At 49.0% G+C, this 27,645-nt stretch overlaps 1 protein-coding gene across 4 annotated transcripts in view; it reads right to left on the bottom strand.

The window, feature by feature from the left end:
* Positions 1–27,645, bottom strand: part of OGT (O-linked N-acetylglucosamine (GlcNAc) transferase) — a 668,897-nt gene that overhangs the window by 146,285 nt on the left and 494,967 nt on the right. For all 4 annotated transcript variants that reach the window (XM_085608464.1, XM_085608465.1, XM_085608463.1 and 1 more), the window contains exons 16-18: positions 10,313–10,483; positions 10,084–10,200; positions 9,830–9,997 (exon numbers count right to left, since the gene is read on the bottom strand). In XM_085608464.1, the coding sequence (XP_085464590.1) occupies positions 9,830–9,997; positions 10,084–10,200; positions 10,313–10,483 (456 nt within the window). The remainder of the gene's footprint in view (positions 1–9,829; positions 9,998–10,083; positions 10,201–10,312; positions 10,484–27,645) is intronic.

Below are 27,645 nucleotides of genomic sequence, written 5' to 3'. Positions count from 1 at the left end.
CAAGACGCCATCATTCCTATGAGCTTCATAAACACTCTTGCTGGAAGAGAGTGTTGAGGAAGGAATGTTTTGCGTAAGGCTTGAATGCTTGTGATTCTGGCTGAGTTTGGATAGGCAATACCTTTGGAGGTGTCTATAGTGGCCCCGAGATATTGCTTTGTGTGAGATGGTATGAGGTGGGACTTTTGGTAGTTCACCGTGAAGCCTAGCTGATGAAGCAGTTGGATGGTGCTGTTTGTATGTTGCACGCATTGGTGGTAGGACGCGGCTTTTATCAGCCAGTCGTCTAAGTAAGGGAAGACGTGAATATGTTGACGTCTGAGGTGTGCTGCTACTACTGCTAGGCATTTGGTAAACACCCGTGGTGCAGTGGTGACCCCGAAGGGGAGAACCGTGAATTGGTAATGTTGCCCGTCCACCACGAACCTGAGGTATTTCCTGTGAGAAGGGTGTATTGGAATGTGAAAGTATGCGTCTTTGAGATCCAAGGTTGTGAGAAAGTCTCCCTGGCAGAGGAGTGGGAGGACTTGTTGTAGGGTGACCATGTGAAAATGGTCTGAATGTATGTAGGCATTTAGAGGCCGGAGGTCCAGAATGGGTCTGAGGGTCTCGTCTTTCTTTGGTATTAAGAAATATAGGGAGTAGACCCCTAGATTTCGTTGATTGACGGGTACCTGCTCTATAGCGTGTTTTTGGAGGAGTGAGAGTACCTCTTGTTTGAGCAGTGTGGAATGTTCCTGAGACATTGGACGGTGCCTTGGTGGGATATTGGGTGGGGTAGATGTTAGCTCTAGACAGTACCCTGAGCGAATGATTTGGGTCACCCATTTGTCCGATGTTATGGACTCCCATACGTGGATAAAGTCTTTTAGTCTGCCCCCGACCGGAGTGGAATGGTCTGGGGGGAGCGGAGGGGAGTCATTGTGCGGGTGGGGTGGTAGAACGGGTGTTGTTGGTTTTGCCCCTGCCCTTATTGTTGTTGCCCCTGTAACCACCTCTTTGATTGCCCTTTGAGAAGGTATTTTGAGGAGGGGACTTGTAGGAGGTAGAGGCGTTATCGGTAGAGGAGCCTCTGCCTGTGCCACGAAAGGACGAGCGTCGAAAGGAACGTTTAGAGGCTTGTGTTTGGAGTGCCCCCATAGACTTTGCTGTGTCTGTGTCTTTCTTCATCTTTTCGAGCGCTTCGTCTACCTTTGGCCCAAAGAGTGTTTGCTGGTCAAAGGGGTGATTAAGTATGGATGCCTGGACTTCAGGCTTGAAACCTGAGATCCTGAGCCAGGCGTGGCGACGAAGCAGGACACTGGTATTAATGGCCCTAGAGGCAGTGTCGGCTGCATCGAGGGCACACTTAATGGAGGTGTTTGTAATTAGTTTACCCTCCTGTATCAGGTCATGAGCCTTGTGCTTGTATTTTTCTGGAAGGTGCTGCATAAGAGCCTCTAGTTCGTCATAGTGTGCTCTATCATATCGCGCAAGCAGTGCTTGTGTGTTTGCAATGCGCCACATGTTTGCAGCTTGGGAGGCGGTGCGTTTACCAGACGCGTCCAGAAGTTTAGATTCCTTGTCTGGCGGTGGGGCATCTCCTGAGGATTGGGAGTTAGCCCGCTTTCTAGCTGTGGAGACAACTAGGGAATCTAGGGGAGCAGGGCCCTTGATGTAAGCAGGGTCTGTGGGTGCCGCTTTGTACTTCTTCTCTATTCTAGGGTTCAGTACTCTGGCTCTGACAGGGTCTTTGAACACCTCTGTAGCGTGCTTGGTGACACCCTTAAGCATGGGTAAAATGGAAGTGGATTTGTCTTGTATATCAAATGTATCCAGTAGGAAGTCTTCTTCCACTGGTTCACTGTGCATGTCCACCCCATGGTAGTGTGCTGCTCTCTGCACTAAATGATGAAACCCTAAAGAGTCCTCTGGAGGAGACGGCCTTGATGGGTATAGGTCGTCTTGAGGTACATTGGGTATATCAGGATTATTGTAATCCTCCCATGGATCTGGGGTCCCTGGTGGAGTGGGATCCATTGGGGCGTCCGCCGGGTAATTGTCCGGGTCCCCGTCATCCGGATCTGGGGATGGGGCCGGATCGTAGTGAGGTAAAGGTGGCGGAGACCTGTGAGGTGGAGGAGGTGGAGGAGGTAGGGGGGGTGGCAGTGGGGAGGGCACTGTGAGGGGAGAAGTAGCAGAGTCCTTCCTTTTGGGTGGAGGAGGAGGAGCCGGAGCATCAAGGCGTCTTTTCTTGGTAATTAAAGTCAAAAGCCCAGTCTTTGGATCTCTGGACAAAGTCTTTTGTAAAGGGTCTGGTGTAAACAGAGCCAATGGTGCCGAGTCGTCTGTCGGCACCGGTGATTTCGGAACCGGGGGTTTCGATGGTCTGTGTGCGCCATGCTTTCTTGAGGTCTCCGTGTGTTTCGGCGTCGAATGATGTTTCTGCGCCGGAGCATCGGTGCCGACAGATTTGTGTTTGTGTTTGGTCGGCACCGAGTGTCCAGGCTTCGGCACCGGTGGTTTCGGAGTCGAACTGGATTTTGCAGTCTTCGGTGCCGGATGGTGTTTTTCGGCACCGGGCGTGGGCTGGCTCGATCCCGAGCTGCCGTGAGACTTTGGGGGCTTCGACACCGGGCCCGAAGGTGGGGTGATCGAAGCTTTGGTTTTGGTTTTGCCCAGGCCTGCAGGCGAGGGAGTAACCTGAGTCTCTTTGGTTTTCGGCGCGGGGTTGGGAGGGGGCATAGTACTCACGGCCCGCTGCGCTGGTGTAACGTCCTCCACGTCGGAGTCGTCGGCCTCGGAAGCGCTGACGACGTCTTCCTCCTGTTCGGTGTGTGTTTGCCCCAAAGCTTCGGCGTCTTCTCCGAAGATGTCCGGTGGAGCTGCAGAGGATGAGTGCGCCATGGTGCGTCGAGCTCTTCGATCTCGGATGGTCTTCTTCGATCGAAAAGACTTGCAGGCGGGGCAGTCTCTAGCCTCGTGTTCCGGAGAGAGGCAAAGGTTACACACCTGATGGAGGTCGGTGTGGGGAAATTTAGACCCACATTTTGGGCACTTTTTGAACGGAGTCCTGTCCATCGGCCGGGACCGGAGTCGCGGAGGGCCCGAAGGCCGGTGTCGATGTACGGGATGGAGAAAGTGCCGCTTCGAGAGATGAAATGATGAAGGAACTCGAAGAATCGAGGATTTTCCGTCGAGGCTGGAACCGTAGAAGTTCGAAGCCGGAGCACGAAGTATCACATCCGAGCCCGATGGCGGAAAAAAACAATCTGAGGATGGAGCCGAAGCCCATGCGCAGTACGGACCGAAGGAGGAGTCACCAAACTCGTGACTTCCAAAGACGGTCCAAGAAGAAAAACAAACTGCAAACATCCGGGCCCAACACCAGATGGCGACCTATGCTAAGTGTACAATCTGCAGCTCATATGCCTCGAACAGTTGGTTTTGTTAAGTCAGTAAACTAACAAGTAACTGTCGATACCGATCGGGAACAGTACCGACGCGAACTAAAGGCCTTTTGGCCTGAAAGAAAGTTTTCCCTAACTTGAGTCAAGATAAGCACATCCGAACCCAATGGCGGAAAAAAACAATCTGAGGATGGAGAGGATGCCCATGCGCACTGTGGTCCAGGGGAGGAGTCACCTATCTCAGGATACTTCGAAGACTCTTCCAGGACAACAACGTGCAAACATCCGGACCCAACACTAGGCGGCGATCTATGCACAGATATGAATTCAGCAGCCCACATGCCTCGAACCTATACTTACCTTTAACTCATTTTTCTTCCATAGGAAACCATTGACTGCTTTTCTGTGAAATTTCTTCTAAGTGTTGACTTCTGCAATTTCTAAATAATCCTCAAAAATCGTATAACATCTGAGAACGTAATTACTTACCTGTTTTGGATAAATGTCCCAGTACTGAGTCTAGACACCCAGTACTGGATTACAAAAGTAACGATAACCTACTGTACCTGTAACCTACCTTTCCTTCCATAGGGAATCATTGATTGTTTGCTCTGAAATATTTTCTAAGTGCTCACTTTTGAAATAGCTAAATATTAGTTAAAAATCATTACAGTACCAAAGTCGACTTTCAACAGCTGATTCTGAGAACTGACCGAGGACTGGATCTAGGATCCAAGCCTGGAATTACAAAAGTAATCTAAAAAGTAATCTGTTGCATATAATTTGAATTTATCATTGAGCTCAATGTATTGTGTTTAGAAATAGAGTTGCCTACTGCAACTATTTGTAACTGTTTACTAAAAAGTCAATTGCATATACAAAAGTATTTTAATGAAAAATCTCCTGTCGAGAAAGTATATTTTAATTCCAAATGTTGGTTCTAAAATAAAACAAGCATATATTTTTTATATACAAACCATTGGCCTAGAGTTCAGTTATTGAGTGTGTGAGACCATTTGCTGACTGAGTGTGTACAACAAATGCTTTACACTGTCCTCTGATACTGCCTTACTGCTCGACCAGGCTACCACTTTGGAGAGTAAGGTTATATCTAACTTTAACCTCTGTTAAACCCTTGGGGTCTGTGGACTCTGTACACCCTGTACCTATTAAGGAACAGTATATACAGAGCCACTTTCTCATAGCCAGGGATTGCCAATTTGGGTTTGAAGTTTTTAGAGAAGGAACATAGGCCCTGGGTACCTGATTGGCAGGAGTCCAGGGCACACTCAGTCAAAGTACATTCAGCAATTCAGCAAAAAGTGGGGGCATACCATGCAAGAAAGATGGCACTTTCTCACAGGCGGGGCATGGGAAGCAGTGTCTCGGTGTGCACCTGGGCCCGAAGGTGAAGGTGGTACCGAAGCCTTTTTTGATAGTGTTGAAGAGGGTTTGGGGTCGGGGTCAGGGTCGACGTCTGTACTCACGGCCCTCTGAGCTGGAGTGATGTCCTCGACGTCTGAGTCGTCTGCTTCGAAGGCGCTGATGAGGCCTTCTTCGACCCGACCTTGCTCTGGAACATCAATGCCTTCTTGGAAGATGTCGTCGGGGATCAAAGATGACGAGCAAGCCATTGTTCTTCTAGCTCGTCGGTCCCGGATCGTCTTTTTTTGGAGCGGAAGGAGGCGCAAGCTGGACAGTCTCTGGCCTCGTGCTCCGGTGAGAGGCAGAGGTTACACACCTCATGCAGGTCGGTGTGGGGAAACTTCGACCCACATCGAGGACACTTTTTGAATGGCGTCCTTTACATGAGCCACAGAGGAGGCCCAGGTAGGCCCGAAGGCCTTCATCGACGACCGGAATCGAAGACTGAAGTTGAAGTGTCGCGTGGATTAGTGGATTGGGAAAACGCGATTAAAACATTATCAAGAAGGGAAGGATTGCTCGTCGAAAGAGAAAACCGTTAACTGTTCCGAACTGGAGCGCGAAAAACATATCCGAGCCCGATGGCGGAAAAAAAACAATCTGAGGATGGAGCCGATGCCCTTGCGCACTACGATCCAAGGGAGGAGTCACCTACCTTGTGACTTCCAAACACTTTCCAAGACAAAAATATGTGCAAACATCCGGGCTCAACACCAGATGGCGATCTATGCATAGTGTGTAATCTGCAGCTCATATGCCTCGAACATGTAAGTTATCGGCATTCAGGTAAGTACTCGGCTGGCAGAGTTAAGGTTCTGGGGCAAGACTCAGGGGTCTCCCAGGTTCAGGATTGTACGGTTGTCGCACCCTCAGCGACACAGGGGCGGACAGGTGCAGAGACAGCAGGCCCAATGTTGGCCTATGGCGGGCAGGGGGCCTTTGGTTGGTGGCTGCTAGCAGGTAGGCCACACGGCTGTGGGAGCAAAGCTCCTGGTCACTTCCTCAGGGCAATTGGGAAAGTCCAACAGGGTAGCTGGTACACCCTCAACGGAGCTTTTCAATGGGAAAGCTGCGAGACGAACAAAGGCTGCAAACTCTGGGACGGTGATTCCTCAGGTGCGACCACCACTTCGAGAGGTATGTTGGGAAGTGTAGGTTGGGTAGACACCCAGGAGTTCAGCACATGGGGCCGTGGGGTGCCGGGTGCAGGGGTGTCTTTAGACATCGAGAAAACGCACCCTCTACTAGTCGCGGTTAGGGGGGGGGGGTGTAAGAAAGTGGCTCTGTATATACTGCACCAAAGTAAGGTTCAGTATGCACAGAGTCCACAGTCCCCAGAGGTTTGGCAGAGGCTAAAGTTAGATATAACCTTACTCTCTAAAGTGGTAGCTTGGTCGAGCAGTAAGGCAGTGTCAGGGGACAGTGTAAAGCATTTGTTGTACACAGCAAATGGTCTCACACTCAAGAACTGAACTCTAGGCCAATTGTTTTGTATATAAATATATAGTTTTATTTAACCACAACTAGGTATCAAAATACTTTCTCAGAATGAGATGCTCTAGTTAAATACTTTCAATAAGCAATAGACTTTTAAATGCAATAGTTACAGTTGTTGCAATAGGCAACACAAGTTAAACACAATTATAACATTGAGCTCAATGGGAATTTTTAAGTAAACGCAATATCAATTACTTTGCATCGGTTTTTCTTACTCAGGGCTGGATCCTGGATTCAGCCCTGGTGCCTCTCCTGTAAACAGTTGGAAGAAATCGTTTTTGTTACACAGGCGATTTTTCAGGAATATTTGTGGGTTTCAAAAATCGACACTTAGAAGAATTTCTGGCAAAAATCAGGCAATGTTATCCTATGGAGGAATGCTTGGTTATTGAAAAATCACAGTTGTAATTGCTTTGTAGGGTCAGTGCTGGGCACAAAGATCCAGCACAGGGATCTCTCCTGGTAACAGGTGAGTAATTTTGTTTTCGTTGATCGGGTGATTTTTAGTGAATATTTTAAAGTTTGAAAACTTGACACTTAGAAGAATTTCCAAGTGAAAACCAGTCAATGTTACCCTAAGGAGAAAATGTGAGTTATCGGCTTTCAGGTAAGTACTCGACTGGCAGAGTTAAGGTTTTGGGCATAGACTAAGGGGTCTCCCAGGGTCAGGTAGGTACAGTTGTTAAACCCTCAGCGGCACAGGGGCAGCCGTTTGCAGAGTGAGTTAGGCCCAATGTTAGCCTAGGGCAGGCAGGGGGCCTTTGGTTAGTGGCTGCTTGCAGGCAGGCCACGCGGCTGTGGGAGCTGAGCTCCTGGTCACTTACACAGGGCAAGTGGGGAAGTAGAATAGGACAGATGCTGCAGTTCCAGGGGCAAACGGGGGGCTGGGTGCAGGGTGTTTTTGAGCCATCGGGTGCTCAATGTATTCCAATGGAGAAGTTGCAAGATGAACAAAGGCTGCAAGCTCGGGGACGGAGATTCTTCAGGTGCCTTCACCACTTCAAGAGGTAAGTTGGGAAGCTGTAGGTTATGTAGGCACCCAGGAGCTGGGTACAGGGGGCCGCAGGGCGCCGGGTGGTCTTTTCGCATCGGGAAATCTTTCCCTCTGCTGGTCACAGTTGGGCGGGGGCAGGAGGGGTCATTGGAGTTAAGGCTGCAGGCATCATCGAGGAGGGTCCTTGGGTGCTGGATTCTTGGTCACAGTCGCCGGGGGGGCGTCCTTGTGGTCTTTGTTCACTCAGGCACAGGCCGGGCTCGGCGGGTGCAGTGTGCTGGATTTGCGGTTCCTGGCTGGCACCAGGGGTTGTTGCTTGCTTGAGCAGAACCACTCCTCGTGGGAGTCCCAGTCTTTAGATGAGCAAGGCAGTCAGGTCCTCCGGGGTTTGAGGTTGTTGACCACTGGAGACGCCGGATTTTAGCAGGAGCAGGTTCGACAGGCCTGTAGAACTGGGGCCAAGTCTGTTGGTGTCGTCCTCTTGTTAGCAGCTGCACGGCAGGTCTTCTTTCTTCTTCTTGTTCCGGAAACGGGATCTGAGGAAGGAAGGTTCAGGGTGCCCCAAAATACAAAATTTAGGGGCGTTACAGGTAGGGAAAGGGCAGAGACCAATGGGTCCCTTCCCTGCGGTGGGTATACCCCCTATCCTGCCACTCTCCAGTGGGAGGGGGGAAGGAGCCTAGTCATGATTGGGTAGGGCTTCCCATCTTCAAGATGGCGAGAGCCAGAGTTGTGCTTCACCTTGCCTCCCCCACCTGAGGGGTGGGGCTGGCAGAGGCTGGCACACCCCCTTTCCTAACTTGGGTTTTCCTGCCGATCTTCCCGCCAGAGTGGGGGTGAGAACCAGTGGGGGCCAGTTGCTGAGTACAACAAGTGGCCTGGAGAAGCTCACAAAGGCGGCATGCCTTTGAAGCTTCCCCTGCCCATCCTGGGGGAGGAGGCCTAGCACCTCATCCAGGATGTGCATTGTTGCAGACCCAGGAGAGCAGATGGCTCTCTACCCAGGGGTTCAGCAACAGGTCCGCTGGGTGGCAGCCTCTCAGTCAGGACGCTGGTTGTTGGTTAGTTTCAGGGGGTATCTCTAAGATGCCCTCTGTCGTGCATTTTACATTAAATACCACACTGGCATCAGTGTAGGTTTAATGTGCTGAGAAGTTTGATAACCAACTTTCCAGTCTTCAGTGCAGCCATTATGGTGCTGTGGAGTTCGTAATGACAACCTCCCAGCACCATATACTCTTAATGGCAACACTGCACTTACAGGGCCCAGGAATGGACCTGGGCACTGTAGGGGCACAGGGCTCATGCACCTGTACCCTCACCACTGGCATAGGGCACCAAGCTAGAGGGGTGACTGATTTATACCAGGGCAGTGGTTTGTGGGCATGGCACACCGGGATGTGTGCCATGTTGTCTGTTTCGTTCTGCACCCAGACACTCAGCCTGCAGAGGCAGTGTGTCAGGGTACAGGGCCTCTAAGGGTGGCACAATACGTGCTGCAGCCCTTAGGGGCCTTCTCTGGTCACAGTGCCCTGGGTACTTATGGTACCATTTACCAGGGGCTGACATGTGGCCAGAGACGCCAATTGGGTTTAGGCTTCAATGCAGTTTTAGGGAAGGAACACAGGCCCTGGGTACCTGATTGGCAGGAGCCCAGGGCACAGTCAACGTACATCAGCAATTCAGCAAAATGTGGGGGCATAACATGCAAGAAAGAGGGCACTTTCTCACACAGGGCTACTTTTAAACTGACCTCAGGCTCAGCAGTGCACACATGCAAGTGCAGAAAATTGCTGCTGGCCTCTAAATTACCATGCCCCATTTGATACTAGGGACAGAGGTAGTTTCAATCCCCCTGCCCTATTATGTAATAGGGCCCTATGGGGTAGGTCATGCTAATCATAGGGGTACCCCAACCCTTAGTGTACCCTAGTGTATGTAGGTGTTTTCACTGTATTCTAATTGTTTTCAGCATAGCACTGGCCATGGCTAGGCAGAGCCCAGGGTCCGGAGTCAGTTACCACCAGTACCAGTCAGCAAAAGTTGGAGGTGCCCAGGGCACAGGATGACTTAGTGCAATGTGGTTCCACAAGTGTTGCAATTTATATACATAAGATAAAACAGATTACCTATGTGTACAGCATACAAACAAAAGCAAATGTCACTTAAGTTCTCCAAAGTTCCCATTTCTGGTAGCATTTTATACTTTCATATGCTTTTCACATCAAAGGCCTTATCTTGGTTACAGCTGCACTGCTCTCAATTCTTAAGGTGCGTCTTGCACTGGCTGCTGGTCTCTACATATCTTTAGATTATCCTTTTATATAATGCCGGACAGTACCAAACCACTCATCAGATCACTTCAGTACCTTTACATGACTCGCAGGCTATGTCTCTGCTACCAAATTTCACCCTCTTCATCCACATATGGATGGAAGCAGCTACAGTAAAATCATCTATATTCTTGTCCCAACAGAGCATAGTCACCATATAATATCCAATGAAGGGTTTATTTCCGTTTTACCTGTGTAGTTGCCAATCCATTGCTGATATTGAAGCCGTTAATGGTTATCTGAATCTGTCCACGGTTGATCATTTCAATAATTGCCTCAGCAATGGTGTTCATGGGGATCACTGGCATGCTGAGAGCAGAGTTGCTGTCTGAATTGTCACCACCATCGGGGCATTTCATCTGAGGAATGGAATGTGAGAATTAGAGACTGCTCATGAATCTGTACTTGCCTCTGAGAATCAGCAGCTCATACAGAGGTGACTTACCTTCACCATTTTCACATCTGGCAAGCTGTCCAGGAACACCTTCAGGTCAATGCCATTTAGAACGATGCGGTTGTCATAAATATGGCCATTAGATTTGAAATCGATCACTGCTTTTTTCTGCAAATTGAGACATCAGCCCAAGATTAACCTTCCAGTCAGTAAACACCAGCCAATGATGCATGCACCCTATAAAACAAAGGCCAGATGATTCCCTCATGGAGGAGATTACCTTTAGATGTGGAAACATGTTGGCATGGTCACCAATGAAGAAGGTGTTTGGCATGTACGCCAGCTTCTCAGAATACTGCTCTGCCACTTCAATGGGCGACGTTTCCTTGTCAGTGATGATGTAATCCATGAAAGGAGCCCCGCTGGTTCCTGGGTAACCCAACCACATGGCCTGCAAGGGAAGGAATTAATGGGTGGGTCAGTAAGGTAGGCAGAACTGGAAAGAAAAAGAAAAAAAAATCAAAAGATGAGTATCGCGACTAGAGTCTAAGAGTGACACCTTGAATGTGCAAGACCTGCAGGTGGAAAGGGCATTGTATAATAAAGAAAGGCTTATATTGCGTTAAAGGGGCACAACCCAAGCTATCTATTTCAGTCCTCCGGCATTGGATCCTTCACAGATTCAAATGCAACAATGAGCTTTGATTTGTTTCTCAGCAACAGATGTCAATGCTTTAAAGTTTCCCCCCAAGATTGCCAGAGCTTGTCCTTTCCCTGTCGTAGTTGACAATGTTCGATATATATCAAATTTCTTCAGATTCCGTCCAGGTGGAAGCAGTAAAAAGCATTTTATATGTGTACTTTAAACATACATCTTCCCCTTCCCATAAAATCTGGAGATCTTAGAGACTCCTCTTAAATGCTGTATGAAACGTATTCTGCATATATACCAAAGTAAACTATAGTGTGCACAGAGTCCAGTGGAACCCCAAAGGTATAGCAGAGGCTAAAGTAGAAAATACCATGCTCTATTTTGTGGTAGTGTGGTTGAGCAGTCAGGCTTATCAGAGGGAAATGTTAAGCATTTATTGTACAAACACAGGCAGGAAATGTCACACACTAAAAGACTGAATCCAGACCAATTGTTTGTAGAAAATGTTATTTTGCTATTTTATTTCTAGAACCAAGATTTACTTAGTTGTAGTTAAGTTAAACTCTTCATACAATGTTACTTTTCAAAGGACAGTGAATAGTGGTCTGGTAGGAACATTTAGATTACTTTTGCAATTGAGAAAACAATTGGTGAACTGTTCAAAACACTTGAAATTACTGTTTGATTACTTCAAGATTACCTTTCTGGTTTGGCATGAAACCCTCCCAACACAGTCGAAGCAACACAGGACATTTGTAAGCAGATTAACTCTTGAAAAGGCAATAGGTTACTTTTGTTGTAGTACCAGACAGTTCAACACTCAAGAGTAACCCCACCGTTCAGTCCTATTGAGAAGCACAAAGTTGTAGGAAGCTGGCTCTGCATATACTATACCAAAGTGAGGTATAGTGTGCACAGAGTCCAGTGGAACCCAAAAGGAAGGCAGAGGCAAAGTTAGATAGAACCTTACTCTCTATTTGTGGTAGTGTGGTCGAACAGTAAGGCAGTATCAGAGGACCGTGTTAAGCATTTGTTGTACACAGTCAGCAGATGAATTCACACACACAAAGAGTGAACTTCAGACCAATTGTTTTTGTATAAAAGTATTCTTTTATTTTCTAGAACCAAGCAAGTCTGGCACAGGTCGGCAATAAACACTTTACAGTAGTAATGCAGTTTGTTAACAGTTTGAATTGTAATTACATATGCAGTTTGTTTTGACTTACAGTATGGTTGCAGAAAAAGGCAATACTTTGCAAATACAGTACATAGACTTGAATGGGCTTTTCAGCAAAATAACAGGCAAGCTACTTTTTAGATTACTTATTTTACTCAGTAGTATACCTGGATACTACTCAGACATTTCCTGTAAACAGGTAAGTAAAATCGTTTTGGTTAAATAGTACAATTTTAAAGAATTTCTTTGAGGTTTTCAAACGCCACACTGAAATTTTTCCAAGAAAAATAGTCAATGTTGTCCCATGGAAGAAAGGAAAATGTTACTTACCCAGTATGCATCTGTTCTTGGCATGTAGAGCTGTAGATTCATATGCGTTAAAACAGATCGCCATCTGGTGTCGGGCTCGGATGTTTGGACTTAATTTTTCTTCGAGGAAGTCTTCCTAGTCACGAGGTAGGTGACTCCTCCTTACAATGATAGTGCGCATGGGCATCAACTCCATACTTAGATTGTTTTTGCCATAAAGGGTGATGGAGTTAGTAAGAATAGAAAAGGATGTTCATGTGTATTGTATCCAAGTAATATAATACTGCAGCAGATAAAGGTACCCGGGGAGGCGGGTGGGTGCATATGAATCTACAGCTCTAAAGGCAAAGAACAAATGCATACTGGGTAAGTAGCATTTTCTGTTCTAGGCATATGAGCTGTAGATCATATGCGTTAGCATAGACTATACAGCAGTTATCTTCCCTTTGGTGGCTGACCATCTGCTGCAGTATTTTGAAAAAGTGTTCTTAAGACAGCATGGCACACACTAGCTTGTTGTTTTGCATGCACATCTACACAGTAGTGTTTTGTGAAGTTGTGAGGTGTAGACCAAGTAGCAGCTTTGCAGATGTCATCCAAGGGTATATTCCCGAATGCCGCCATAGAAGCCCCTAGCTTGCAAGTGGAATGCGCTCTAGGGGAATAGTTAATGTGCGTTTAGCTTTGATGTAGCATAGTTGGATGAATTTAACTATCCATCGTGCAATACCAGTTTTCTTTAAATGGGATTGCCCATATGTGGTGGTGAAAAAGCAACAACGTTTTTTGGTTTTCCTAAAGATTTTGTTCATTTAATGTAATAAACTATTGCCCTTTTAACATCTAGTGTGTGAAGAGCACGTTCTGCCACGGAGTCTGGTTGAGGGAAAAACACTGGTAGTTCAACAGACTAAGGTGAAAGGCAGAAACAACTTCAGGTAAAAATGTTGGATTAGTCCTAAGAACCACTATATTGTGATGAATTTGCAAAAATGGTTCTTGTATGGCTAGTGCCTGGAGCTCATCAACTCTTCTAAGAGATGTGATTGCTATAAGAAAGGCTACCTTCCAAGTGAGGAGCTGTAGTTCACATTTGTGCATAGGTTCAAACGGTAGACCCATGAGTCTCGTAAGGACGATATTAAGGTTCCAAACTGGAGAGGGTGGAACTCTAGGGGGAATGATTCTCCCGAGTCCTTCCATGAATGCTTTGATAGTGGGCACTCTAAACAAAGACAAGTGTCTGTTTTGTAGATAAGCAGCTATTGCAGTGAGATGCAATCGTATAGATGTGTATGCCAAGTTACAGCATTGAATGTGTAAGAGATAGCAAATTATGTTTTGAATAGAAGCATCTAGTGGATGGATTTGATGGTTTGAACAGTAAATTCAAATAGTTTCCACTTTGCTGCATAGCATGTTCTTGTGGTAGGACGTCTAGCCTCTTTAATGACGTTCATACAGTCTGGCGGGAGATTAAGGTAGCCAAACTATGATCTCAGGTGCCAGATCGCAAGGTTGAGTTGATTGGGATCTGGATGTCTTCTCTCCATGGTTTTGAGTGAGAAGCTTGGGTGATTGGTGTAGTTTTTGACAAGGAACTACAGATAGTTCCAACAGGGTTGTGAACCACGTTGTCGAGCCCATGTGGGTGCAACCAGGATAATTTTGAGTGAATGCTGTTGGAGCTTCCGAACCACTCATGGAATGAGTGGGAGAGGCAGAAAAGCGTAAGCAAATGCTCCGGACACGTTTATCGATAGCACATTGCCTTTAGATATTGGGTGTGGATACCTGGATGCGAAGTTTGGACATTTTGCGTTTGTTTGTGGCGAACAGATCTATTTCTGGGTAGCCCCACATTTGAAAGAATGGAAGGAGAACTTGCTGTAACTCATTCATGGATCTGTTGTCGCTGACTGAGCAGATCTTCAATCGGATTGTCTATTCCTGGAAGGTGTTCCGCAAGGAGATCTCTCTTTTGAGGAATGGCCCATCTCCATATGTTTTGAGCTAGACGCAAGAGCTGTAGGGAGTGTGTACCTCCTTGCTTTTGTATATAGTACATTGCTGTCATGTTTGCACAAACTAGGACAGCTTTGTGTAGAAGATGGACTTGAAGGCTTTAAATGCTAGAAAAATTGTAGTTTATGTGGAACAGTTTTTGTTGTGGGGTCCACAGACCCTGAATGGTATGATTTTGTAGATGAGCTCCCCAGCCGGTGAGCCATGTGTCTGCTGTTAGCACTATCTGTGGAACCGGGTCGAGGAACGGCCGCCCTTTGGAAAGGTTGTGTGTTCCACCATTGCGGAGAGCGATGGGTGCAGCTGTCTACCAACACCAGATTTGTCAACTGGCCTTGAGCCTGGTTCCACTGACGTGCTAAGCATTCCTGCAGAGGACGCATCTGGAGTCTTGCATAAGTGACTATTAGAATGCAAGAGGCCATTATTCATATTAATTACATGAACACTCGAGCTGGTAATGAGTGTTCAGGTTGAAATTGTGATATTAGAGCTTGTATGTTGCGTATCCTGATTGGGTTGGGGTATGCTAGAGCTTTGCAAGTGTCTATTATAGCTCCTAGATATACTTGTGTGTTGGACGGTTGGGGCTGGGATTTGGTGAGGTTTACTGTGAAATCCCAAGCGGTGAAGAAACTGAATTCTTTTGTGGGTGTGTTGAACACAGCTTTGTTGTGATTTGGCTTTTATGAGCCAATCTTCCAGATAAGGAAACACGTGAATGTGTTGTCTTAAGTGAGCTGCAACTACTGCTAGACACTTGGTGAAAACTGGGTGCTGTGGTTACCCAGAATGGGAGGGGCTTTGAACTGGTAGTGTTGACCATCCACCACAAACCTGAGATAATTCCTGTGAGCGGGCTGAATGGGAATGTGGAGGTAGGCGTCCTTTAGATCCAAAGTGGAAAGAAAGTCGCCTTGCTGAATCAATGGTAGCACCTTTTGGAGGGTGACCATGTGTAAATGATTGGATTGAATGTAGAGATTTACCTGTCTGAGGTCCAGTATTGGTCTGAGAGCGCCGTCCTTCTTTGGGATTAGAAAATAGAGTGAGTAAACCCCTGGTCAACTAAAGGGACTGGTTCTATTGCATGTTTTTGTAACCGGGAGAAAACTTATTGTTTTAGGAGGGTGAGATGTTCTGAGGACATCGCACCATGTTTGGGAGGAATGTTTGGTGGAGTGGAGGCAAGTTCCAGGCAATAACTGTGAGAAAGTGGCTCTGTATATACTGTTCCCTAATAGGTACAGGGTGTACAGAGTCCACAGTCCCCCAGAGGCTGATAGAGGTCAAAGTTAGGTATGACCTTACTCTCAAAAGTGGTAGCTTGGTCGAGCAGTAAGGCAGTACCAGAGGACAGTGTAAAGCATTTATTGTACACACTCAGTCAGCAAATGGTTTCACACACTCAATAACTGAACTCTAGGCCAATGGTTTATATATATAAAATATATGCTTGTTTTATTTTTAGAACCACAAAGGGGATAAAAATATACTTTCTCAGAATGAGAGGTTGAATATAAATACTTGTGTCTTGAGCAATACATTTTTGTAAACAGTCACAGTTGGTTGCAATAAACAATCCTATTTCCTAAACATAACAATGCATTGAGCTCAATGGTAAATTCAGGTTATTTGTAATAAATTACTTTTCAGATTACTTTTGGAATTCCAGGTCTGGCTCCTAGTTCCAGCCCTGGGTCAGTATTCAGAATCAAGTGATGAAAGTCGACTTAATAACTAATGATTTTTAAATAATATTTAGCTATTTCAAAAGTTAGCACTTAGAAAATATTTCAAGGAAAACATTCAATGGAACTCTATGGCAAGAAATTCAAATTGCAGGTAGAGTACTTTATCGTTACTTTAGTAATCCAGGACTGGGTACCTAGACCCAGGACTGGGGTCCTTATAAAAAACAGGTAAGTAATTTCGTTTGCAGAAATGGTACGATTTTAGAAGAATATTTCAAATTTGCAAAAGTAGACACTTAGAAGAAATTTCACAGAAAAGCAGACAATGGTTTCCTATGGGAGAAAAATGGGTTAGAGGTAAGTATAGTTGTGGACACTTTTCAGAGTCAGGGCTGGGCACCAAGATCCAGCACTGGGAGCTCACCTAGGAGCAGGTGAGTAAATTCTTTTTTGTCACTTGGCTGATTTTTGGTGAATATTTGCAGTTTTGAAAAGTTCACACTTAGAAGATTTTTGAAGAAAAAGCCAGTCAATGTTACCCTATGAGGAAAATGAAGTTAGCGGTTTAAGGGTAAGTACTCGACTGGCAGAGTTGAAGTTCTGGGCATAGACTCAGGGGTCCCCCAGTGTCAGGTAGGTAGAGTCAGTTCACCCTCAGCGGTTTCAGGACGGCCGGGTGCAGAGAGAGTTAGGCCCAATGTTATCCTATGAGGGATAGGGGGGCCTGGGTTGGTGGCTGCTGTCGGGCAAGCCACGCGGCTATGGGAGCTGAGCTCCTGGTCACTTGCTCAGGGCAAGTGGGGAAGTAGGTTAGAGTAGAGTTTTCACTGCCAGGGACACTCGGGCGGCTGGCTGCAGGGTTTTTTTGAGCCGTCGGGCGCTCAATTGATTTCTATGGGAAATCTCCGGATTGGAAAAAGACTGCAGGCTCGGGGACGAGGACTCTTCGGGTGCCACCACCACTTCGAGGGTAACGAATACTTTACCTGTCGGTGTAGTTTTGCAGCTTGAAGATCTTTCTGGATTCACTATGCTGTGCATTATTCCGCGATCTTGTGGTTGGGTCCGGATTCGTAGTCTTTTCTTTTTTTTTTTTTTTTTTGTAGCCCAGGTGGGCGGCGACGACCACCATTTGGTGCACCTTCCGTGACGTCGTCGTGCTTCCTGCGGAAGTCCCACCTTTGGGGCGCCATCTTCGGGTTCTTTTTTCCTTTCCTTTTTTTTTTTTAAACCCTAGGCGATTGATTAATCCTTCTTGTCCATTTTACTGTACGTTTTCATTTCTTTGATCTTTTCCATTTCACCCCCTCTTCCTCCAGCCTCATCTTCCGGGCGGAGGTGGGTGGGTTCGCTAGTGAATCCAGAAAGATCTTCAAGCTGCAAAACTACACCGACAGGTAAGAAACTATTCATTTTGCAGCGTGAATCTTTCTGGATTCACTATGCTGTGCATAGACTTTGTAGCGGTTTTCCTAATTTTGTGGCGGCTGGGTGGAAGATGAGCGTTGGTCGTTGAAATTGTGTTGAAGCACCTTCTGTCCAACCTGCGCTTCCTTGTTCATCTGAATGTCCACGCAGTATTGTTTCGTGAACGTGTGCACGGATGCCCAAGTTGCCTCGAGACATATGTCCTGGATGGGTGTGTTCGCCAGGAAGGCAACGGTGGCCCCCTTCTTCCTTGTGGAGTGAGCCTGGGGCCCCTCCGCTAGCTCCTGTCCAGCCTGTTTGTGGCAGAATTGAATAGTGAGGGCAATCCACCTAGCGATGGTGCCCTTAGTCACTGGCCTACCCATGAAGCTAGTAGCAAAGGACACAAACAGCTGCTTCGACTTCCTGAGTTCCTTGGTTCTCTCAATGTAGTGCATCACCGCTCTTCTTGCGTCGAGGGTGTGCAGGGCCTTTTCTGCGTTAGAAGTCGGGTTTTGGAAGAAACTTGGTATCTGAATACTCTGATTCATGTGGAACGCTGACACCACCTTGGGCATGAAGTGTGGGTCCGTCCTCAGGACTATCCTGTCCTTGTGAATTTGAATGTAGGGTTCCTGTAGCGTTAGTGCTTGAAGCTCGCTCACCCTGCGTAGTGAGGTTATGGCCACTAGAAAGGCCGTTTTCATCGTCAACATTTGCAGTGTGGCCTTGTGAATGGGTTCAAACGGTGCCTTCATGAGCTCCGTCAGAACCACGTTTAGATTCCATGCCGGCGGCGGCAACCTTTTCGGAGGGGCCATTCTTTTGGCTCCTTCCATGAATCTCTTCACCACCTGCGAGGTGAAGAAACTTCCACCCTTTTCACCTCTGGTGTAGGCAACGATCGCCGCCAGGTGTACCCTTAGGGAGCTCGAGCAGAGGTTACTCTTTAGAAGGTGTGTGAGGTACCTCAGCACTGTTGAGTCCCTTGTCATTCTGTTTTGCAGGCCCTTTTTCCTGCAACACACAGTGAATCTCTTCCATTTTGCGCTGTAGCATTTTCGTGTAGTTGGTTTCCTTGCCTCCCGTAGCACTCGCATAGTGCTCTGAGGCAATCTTAGGTGTGCGAACTCTAGGTCTTCAGGAGCCATGCCGCCAGGTTGAGGGTCTCTGGCTTTGGATGCAGGACCTCTCCGTTTTGCATTGAGAGCAGGTCCTTCCTCCTCTCGAACCTGTATGGATTGCCTTGTGCCATTTCTTGAATTTGTGAGAACCATGTCTGCCTTGCCCACTGCGGAGCCACTAGGATCAGAGTCATGTTGCTGGTTCTGCACTTGTCGAGCACTCTGTGCAACAGGGGTATCGGTGGAAAGGCGTAGGCAAATGTCCTCGACCAGCTTATCCATAGGGCATTTCCCTGGGATTGCTGATCTGGTTGCCTGGACGCGAAGCTTCGGCATTTTGCATTTTGGCGTGTTGCAAATAGGTCTATTGTGGGAGTTCCTTATCTCCGGAAAAGCTTCTCCGTTTCCTGTCCATTGAGCTCCCACTCGTGCGATGCCGAGGTCTGCCTGCTCAGCCAGTCTGCCTCCACATTGTCCTTCCCCGGTAGGTGAATTGCCAGTAGATCTATCCTGAGAGGTATGGCCCATCTCCAAATCTCCTGAGCCAGAGAGGAGAGAGGGAACGACTGTGTCCCCCCCCTGTTTGTTGATGTAGAACATTGCCGTGGTGTTGTCTGTTTGAACCAACACCCTCTGGTTGTACAGGTGCCTCTGGAATGCCTTCAGGGCTAGCAGGATTGTCTTCAACTCGAGGTAATTGATATGGCGAACCGCATCTGCTGGAGCCCACAGACCCCTCACTCAGAGGTTGTCCATGTGCGCTCCCCATCCCTGTTGCGATGCGTCCGTGGTAATGGTCATTGTTGGGTTTGGTGGTGTCAGGCTTCTCCCTGCTGTCATGTTGTCTCTGTTCCACCAAGTTATCTCCTCCTGCACTGCGTGCGTAACAACCACTAGATCCTCCCAACTGCCGTTTGCTTGTGACCATTGCTGTTGCAGCCATTCCTGGAATGGTCTCATGTGCAGGCGTACATTCGGCACCAGCTGGATACACGACGCCATCATCCCAATCATCTTGCTCACTGACCTCACTGTCAGAGCTCGCCCCTTCTGGTAGAGCCGCGTCTCCTTCAGTAGGGCATCTGTCCTCCTGTCGCTGGGTACCACTGTACTGTTTAGGGAGTTGATTTTTGCCCCCAGGAAAATCTTCACCTGCTCCGGTTCCAGCGATTACTTCCCCCAGTGAATCGAGAACCCCAGATTCGTGAGAGTGTCTGTTACGCGTGTTGCGTGCCTCTCGCGTGAGTTTGCCTTGACCAGCCAGTCGTCTATGTAGGGGTAGACGTGGATCCCCTGCCTTCGTAGGTGGGCCGCGACCGCCGACAGGCATTTTGTAAAAACCCTTGGCGCCGATCTTAATCCGAAGGCCAGGGTTGTGAACTGGTAGTGTTCCTGGTCGATGTTGAACCTTAGAAGGCCCTTGTGTCTTCTGTTTATTGGGATGTGCAGGTAGGCATCCTTGAGGTCCACGGTGACCATGAAGTCCCCGTGTCTTATTTGGGGCAGTACCTCCTGCAGCGAAGTCATTTTGAACCTTTGTGTTCTGATGAACTTGTTTAGGTATCGCAGGTCCAGGATGGGTCTGAGGTTTCCGTCTACTTTCGGGACCACGAAGTAGTTTGAGTAGACCCCCTTGTTGAGTTCTCTGAACGGCACTGCCTCTATGGCTCTCTTTTCTAGAAGTTTCCGTGTTTCTTCTCTGAGTAGGCCCAGTTCTTGAGCCGATCTCTGCCTTCCCTTTGGCTTCCTGTTTGGCGGTCTTTTCTCCAAATCTACGCAGTATCCGTACTGCATGATGTTCAGTATCCACTTGTCTGTGGTTATACGCCGCCACTCGTGAAGGTAGAACCTCAGCCTTCCGCCTACTGGTGTTGCATGCTCGTAGGCCTTTGATCCTTCTCTCCCCCCCGATGTTACTGTTTCGCGCCTCACCCTTGGGGGAATGTCGAGGGTAGGCGTCCTCTTGAGTGCATTGTCACTTTGATGAGGGCTGGTCCCCCCCCTCTCCTCCTCTGGCCACGTCCGTTCCCTCTCCCGCGAAAGGACTGGCCCCGAGGTTGGTACTGCCAGTTTTGCTTCTGTTGACCTTGTCCGTGACTTTCACCCTGCTGTCCCTGCTGGAACGTCTGGTGCGACGCCCCCTGCTGGCTTCCTCCCCTACCGTAGGGTCTCCGAGGGATTGCCTCGCCTCATTCCCCTCAGCTGTAGGGCCCCCATGGACCTCGCCGTTTCGTTTTCTTTTTTCAGCTGGGTGAGCTTCTCGTCTACTGTTGCTCCGAACAGTGTCTCTCCATTGAAGGGGGTGCTAAGGATGTTGTTCTGCACCTCCGATTTGAATCCCGAGATTCTTAGCCATGCATGCCTTCTCTCGGTGACCCCTATGGCCATGAGTCTTGCTGAAGTCTCTGCCCCGTCCAACGCCGTCTTTATACAGGAGTTGGCGATGTTTTTGCCTTCGTCTACCAGGTGTGAGGCTCTCTGGCGGTATTCTTCGGGGAGGTGCTTTACTATCTCCCCCATCTCGTCCCAGTGCTGGTACTGGTGTCTATTGAGGAGTGCGTTTGAATTCGCCATGCGCCAGCGCATTGCGGCGTTCCTCTCGACCTTTCTTCCAGTGAGGTCTATCCTCCTGCTCTCTTTATCAGGTGGTGGGCCCGAAGTTGCTGGTACATTGGCCCTTCTCCTGGCCGTGGAAGCTATGATGGAGTCGGCGGTCACGCTGCCCTTGATGTAAGGGGGGTCCAGGGAAGAGTGCTTATACTTCTTCTCAGTCCTGGGCGTGATCGACCGGCAGGTCGCCGGTTCCTTGAAGGCTTCTCTCCCCTGATTCATCACACTTTGTAGCATGGGGAGGAACTGGCTCCTCGTCTGGATGGGGAGCAGGGTCTCGAGCAGGAAATCTGCTTTCGGCTTCTCTTCGTCGAGTTTGACGCCGAAGGCTGTCGCTGCGCTCCTGACCACCATATTGTACACCCCGATGTCGTCGGGTGGCGAAGGCCTCGAAGGGTACGTGTCCACGGGCTCCTCCGGGTTTTCGGTGTCGAGATCCTGCCATTCGATGTCGTGGCTGGTAGATTGGCGCCGAGCCGTAGAACGACTGCTGGTCTTCCTCGGCTTCGCCGTCATAATAGGTGTCGTCTTCCTCTTCGAGATCCCTCGTGAGGCCCTCGGTGTCGAATTCGTCCTCGACCTCGACGACGTCCGTCGATGAAACCGTTGGAATCTTGAATTCCTTCATCTTGGCGTCGAACTCCTTCTTCCTTTGAAGGATGTTCTCCATTTCGGCCTCGAGCCGCCTCTTCTTATTCTCCATCTCGGAGATGCTTTTGGCGTCGACCGCGGGTCTTTGACGAAACTTGCGTCGACGTCGACCGTTCTTTCTGCGTCCATCGCCCCGATTCCTGGGTTGTCTTCGACGACCCTTGCTTTTCGGCGTCTTTCGGCACCAGGGAGTCCTTTTCGAAGGATCCGCTCTGCCTCTTGTCCATGGTTCCCCCTTTGGTCGTCGAAGTTTTCGGCGCCGGGGCTCCCTTCGTGGACTTAGACTCTGATTTTCTCGAGTCACCCTCGTGTTTGAGGTATTTTCTGTTTTGCGCTCGACGATTCTCTTACCTAGTCTTCTTTTTTCTTGTCGGTCTCTACGACCGTGAAGTTTTCGGCTGTCTCGGCGACGTTGTCCTCATCGTCCGTGGAGAGGCCTAGATCGTAGAGCGACGGGGCCTTACCCTTGCCATCCATGCTGGCGTTGGCTCTTCTCTGCCGATCTCTCACCCTGAGCGTCTTCGGCACGAAGACTGAGCAGGCGTTGCAGTCCTTACTCTGGTGTTCGACCGGTAGGCAGAGATTGCAGACTGGATGCTGGTCCTTCTGCGCGAACTTGTGGTGGCAGTTTGGGCAGAACTTGAATGGCGTCTTGTCCATTGCGCTCAGGGCCTCTGAGTGCGCATTCTCCAAGGTCGTCGAAGAAAAAGGGCGCTGAACCTCCTTTCTTCGCGCTCCTGATGAAATCTCTTCCTTTCCTGTGATATCTTCGTAGTATTTATCGACGAAACTCGCTTTTCTTTCTTCTTCCTTCGATTGTAATTCTGGAGCTTCCCGATGACGATCCAGACCCAACGGCGGAAAAAAGAATCTGAAGATGGCGCCCCAAAGGTGGGACTTCCGCAGGAAGCACGACGACGTCACGGAAGGTGCACCAAATGGTGGTCGTCGCCGCCCACCTGGGCTACAAAAAAAAACAACAAAAAAAACAACAAAGAAAAGACTACGAATCCGGACCCAACCACAAGATCGCGGAATAATGCACAGCATAGTGAATCCAGAAAGATTCACGCTGCAAAAGTTGGGTAGTTGGAGGATAGGTAGGTACCCCGGGATTGGGCACAGAGGGCCGTGGGGCGCCGGGTGCAGGGGTGCCTTTTGATGTCGGAAATCTTACCCTCTTGTTGATCGCGGTTGGGGTGGCACTAGGTTCTGAGGCTGCAAGCTTCTTCAGGATAGTCGAGGGGGGTCCTTGGGTGCCGGACTCAGGGTCACAGTCGCCGTGGGGTCGTCCTCGTGAGTTTAGTTCGCACCGGCCAGGCTTGGCGAGTGCAGAGTGGGCTGGGTTCGCGGTTCCGGGCTGCTGCCAGGGGTGAAAGGTAGGTTCTGAGTAGAGCCTCTACTCGTGGGAGTCCCAAAGGTAGCCAGGTCCTCCGGGGTTTCTGAGGTTGCTGGCCACAAGAGATGCCGGGTTTGGAGCAGGAGCAAGTCCGAGGTCGACAGGCCGGTAGGGCTGGGGCCAAAGCAGTTGGTGTCTCCCTCTCCTTTGCAGCTGCAGAGCAGGTCTTCTTTTCTTCTCGCTCTTCTTGTAGTTTCGGAATCTGGAATCTGGGGAAGGAAGGTTCAGGGTGCCCCTAAATACTAGATTTAGGGGCGTTATAGGTAGGTAAAGGCCAGGGACCAATGGGTCCTTGTCCTGGGGTGGGTACACCCCCTTTCCTGCTCCTCTCCTGTGGGAGGGGTGCAGTAGCCTAATCCTGATAGGGCAGGGCCTCCCATCTTCAAGATGGCGAGAGCCCGGAGATGTGCTTCACCTCGCCTCCCCCACCTGAGGGGTGGGGTGGGCAGGCTGGCACATCCCCTGTCCTTGTATGGGGTTTCCGGCCAAGCTTCCCGCCAGAGTGGGGGGTCGCAGTGGCCTGGGGAAACTCCTAGAGGCGGCAGGCCTTTGAAGCTTCTCTTTGCTCATCCTGGGGGAGGAGATCTATCACCTCACCCAGGATGTGCATTGTTGCAGGCCCGGGAGAGCAGGGGCTCTCCCACCCAGGGGTCCAGCAACGTGTCTGCTGTGTGGCAGCCTGGGCAGCCTCAGAGCAGACGTGGATTGTAGGTTAGTTGTAGGAGGGCATCTCTAAGATGCCCTCTGGGGTGCTTGGTACATTAAATCTCACACTGGCATCAGTGTGGGTTTAATGTGCTGAGAAGTTTGATACCAAACTTCCCAGTCTTTAGTGTTGCCATTATGGTGCTGTGGAGCTCGTGTTTGACGAGCTCTCAGCACCATGTACTCTGAAATGGCAGCACTGCACTTACAGTGCCCGGGAATGGACCTGGGTACTGTAGGGGCACAGGGCTCCTGCTCCTGTTCCCACACCATGGGCATAAGGCACCCAGCCAGAGGGGTGACTGACATATGTCTTGGCAGTGTGGGTGTTGGGCATGGCACACAGATGTGTGCCATGTCGACTCTTCATTTTGTCCTGCACCCAGACACTCAGCCTGCAAAGGCAGTGTGTGTGTGTAAGGGTACAGGGCCCCTAAGGGTGGCACAATCAGTGCTGCAGACCTTAGGGGTCTTCCCTGGTCACAAGGCCCTGGGTACCTAGGGTACCATTTACTAGGGGCTGACATGTGGCCAGGGTTTGCCAATTGGGAGTTTGTGTGGTTTAAGGAAGGAACATAGGCCCTGGGCACCTGATTGGCAGGAGTCCAGGGTACACTCAGTAAAAGTACATTCAGCAATTTAGCAAAAAGTGGGGGCATACCATGCAAGAAAGAGGGCACTTTCTCACAGTAGTGGAGGGAAGTCACTGTTTGGTGGTAGGGGAAGTGCGGCTGGAGTTACCTCTGCCTCTTCATCTATTGTTATTCCCTCTGTATCCTCCCCGAAAATAAGACATGGAGGTGCTTTCTGATGCAGTGGTCATTGAGCCACCCCTATAAAAGGAGGGACAAAAAGATCCTCTATTAGAAGGTAGTTGTAATGCCCCCATGGATTTAGCAGTCTCTGTGTCTTTTTTCCAATGAAAAATCGACTGTGGGGCCAAAAAGATGTTCTTGATCAAATGGCTGATTAAGCAGTGCTGATTGTACTTGTTTGAATACTGAGATTCAAAGCCAAGCGTGTCGGCGCAGCAAAACGCTGGTGTTAATGTCACACGAGGCGGTATCAGCTGCAGCGTTTGTAATAAGCTTACCCTCTTGAATGAGGTCGTGAGCTTTAGCCTTATATTGGTCTGGAAAGTGTTGCATCAGTTTTTCTAGCTCGTCATAGTGAGCTCTAGCATAACGCGCCAGGAGAGCTTGTGCATTGGCAATATGCCAATGATTGGCAGCTTGAGATGCGATTGTCTTGCCTGATGCATTTATAACTTTTAACTTCTTGTCAGGAGGAGGGGCGTCACCTGTCTGAGAATTTGCCCTCTCCGTGCATTTGAAACGAGAATCTAAAAGGTACCTGACCCCTGATGTAAATTGGGTCTGTAGGAACAGCTTTATATTTTTTGTCTACCCTTGGTGTAAGTATTCTAGCTCCAACCGGGTCTTTGAATACCTCGCTGGCGTGTTTTAGCATACCTTTGAGAATGGGCAAAGTATTTGTGGTTTTTTGGGAGGGAGCGAAGGTTTCCACAAAACAAATCCTCGTTGAAGGGATCAGTATGCATTTCCAGCCCATGGCATTGAGCAGCTCTATTAATGAGCTGTGCGAAACCAATATTGTCATCGGGTGGTGATGGTCTGAAGGGATATAGATCGGGCTCATTAGTATGATCCGGATACTTATCATAATCATCCCAGGGGTCTGAGTCCTGTGGAATATTGTCCTCATTATCATCTCCATCCCCATCTCCATCATTATCATCCTGTGGCACAGGTGAAAAACATGGTGGTGTTGAGTTTGCTGGTGGAATTAGTAGATTTGGGTTAAAAGATGGAGGAGAGGGAGGTATGTAAGGGGGAGAGGGGTTAGTACCCATGTCTTTTTCTCAAGAGGTATGCGGTAGTTTCAGGGAGGTCCAGCTTCCGTTTTTAAATAAGTGTTGCTCGAAGTTTTCCAGTTTCTGGGTCAATATGCATCTGTTTAAGAGGGCTTCCGTGCTTTTTCGGTTCGGTGCGGGATGTTTTGGCTCGGAAGGCTTGACTTTTTCTTTTTCGGATCCGAAGGCTTTTCTTTAGCTGGTTTTGGTTCCGAAGGTGTTTCTTTAACTGGTTTCGGTTCCGATGCTTTGGGTTTAGCCGGTGTCGGTTCCGAAGCTTTTGGTTTTGGTGGTATCGGCTCCGAAGCCTTCTGTTTATGGCAATCTTTCGGTGCCAAAGAGGTCTTCAGTGCAGACGGCAGAGCGTCAGGCTTAGCCTTGCGTTTCGGTGCCAAAGATGTGTGTTCGGCAGCTGCATGGGGTCAGCTTGATCCCGGGCTGCAAGACTTGTCTTTATGTTTCATAGCTGGGCTCGAAGGCGGGGTGTCTGAAATGGTATTGGGGTGTCTGAAATGGTATCACGGTGTCGACCTGAGCCCAAAGGCGAAGGTGTAACGAGAGTCTTTGGTGTTTTTGTGGGCAGTTGGGGCTCGTTACTCACAATTCGTTGAGCCAGAGTGACGTTCGAGTCCTCTTCCATGTCAGAGTTGTCGGCTTCAGACAAGGGAATGTGTTCATTGGCGCCTGGTTGGAATTCTGACTTCTCCAAAGATATATGGCACCGGACTAGTGCTGTGTCTCATCTCGTGACAAGTAGCCCGACGGTCACATTGTTTTCTTAATTGGAACGAGTGACAGGCCTTGCAGTTGGTTTCTTCGTGCTCCTGGGAGAGGCAGAGGTTACAGACCTCGTGCAGGTCTGTGGGGGGAAACTTAGTACCACACCCGGGGCATTTCTTAAATGGAGTCCGTTCCAAGGTTGCTGGCGTGGTCGGCGTGGGTAAGCCTCACGGCCCGCGTCAAAAGGGAAACCGCGATCGAAAACAATACCGTTGAGTGGTAAGGATTGCGAGTCGAAAAGGTTAGAACATGATCCCGAACCGGAGCAGCGCAATACACATCCGAACCCTATGGCAGAAAAAAAACAATCTGGGGATGGAGTTGAGGCCCATGCCCACTATCATCGTAAGGAGTCACCACCTACCTCGTGAAAAGGAAGACTTCTTTGAAGAAAAACAAAGAGCAAACATCCGAGCCAAACACCAGATGGCGATCTATGCTAACGCATATGATCTACAGCTCATTTGCCTCGGACATCGTGTTATCGGTTTGAGGAAAGTATTTGGTAGTGGGAGTTGAGGTTCTGAGGGTAGACTCGGGGGCCCCCCAAGGTCATGGAAAAACTCTTGTTACACCCTCAGCGGCACTAGGGCGGCTGGGTGCAGAGTGCTTAGGTCCAATGCTATCCAATGAGGGATAGGGGGCCTTCGGTTGGTGGCTGCTGGCAAGCAGGCCACAAGGTTGTGGGAGCCAAGCTCCTGGTGATAGGCTCAGGGCAAAAGGGGATCCGGTTTAGCACAAAAGGTGAAACCACAGCAGCGCTGGGGCAGCTGGGTGGAGGGTGCTGGTTTGGCGTTGGGTGCCCTGTTTTCAAAGGGGTTTTAGCTTTCAGCTGCAGGCTCAGCACAAGAAGACTTGGAGGAGGAACCAACAGCTGGGCAGGTAAGGTGGAGGGCTCGGGGACGTAGGTGCACCTCTGGTTCTGCTCTCCAGGGCAAAGCGCGGCTAGATGCAGGGGTGTCTTGAGGTCGGATTTCACCTTACCGGGCCACTCTCGTTTAAGGGGAGGGGGGTGTGTAGGAAAGTGGGTTTCTGTTGCAGTAACCCCCCCACTTTTTGCCAGACTACTGATGCACTTTTTCTTGGTGTGCCCTGGGTCCCTGCCAATCAGGTTCCCAGGGCCTGTGTTCGTTCCCCAAAACTAACCCAATTGGCATCTCTGGTCACAGGTCAGTCCCTGGTAAATGATACCACAGGTACCCAGGGC

Source organism: Triturus cristatus, chromosome 5_2, assembly GCF_964204655.1.
Source record: "Triturus cristatus chromosome 5_2, aTriCri1.1, whole genome shotgun sequence".
Lineage (NCBI taxonomy): Eukaryota > Metazoa > Chordata > Amphibia > Caudata > Salamandridae > Triturus > Triturus cristatus.
Note: the sequence above shows the minus strand (reverse complement) of the source record. Positions and strands in the feature narration are given on the sequence as shown.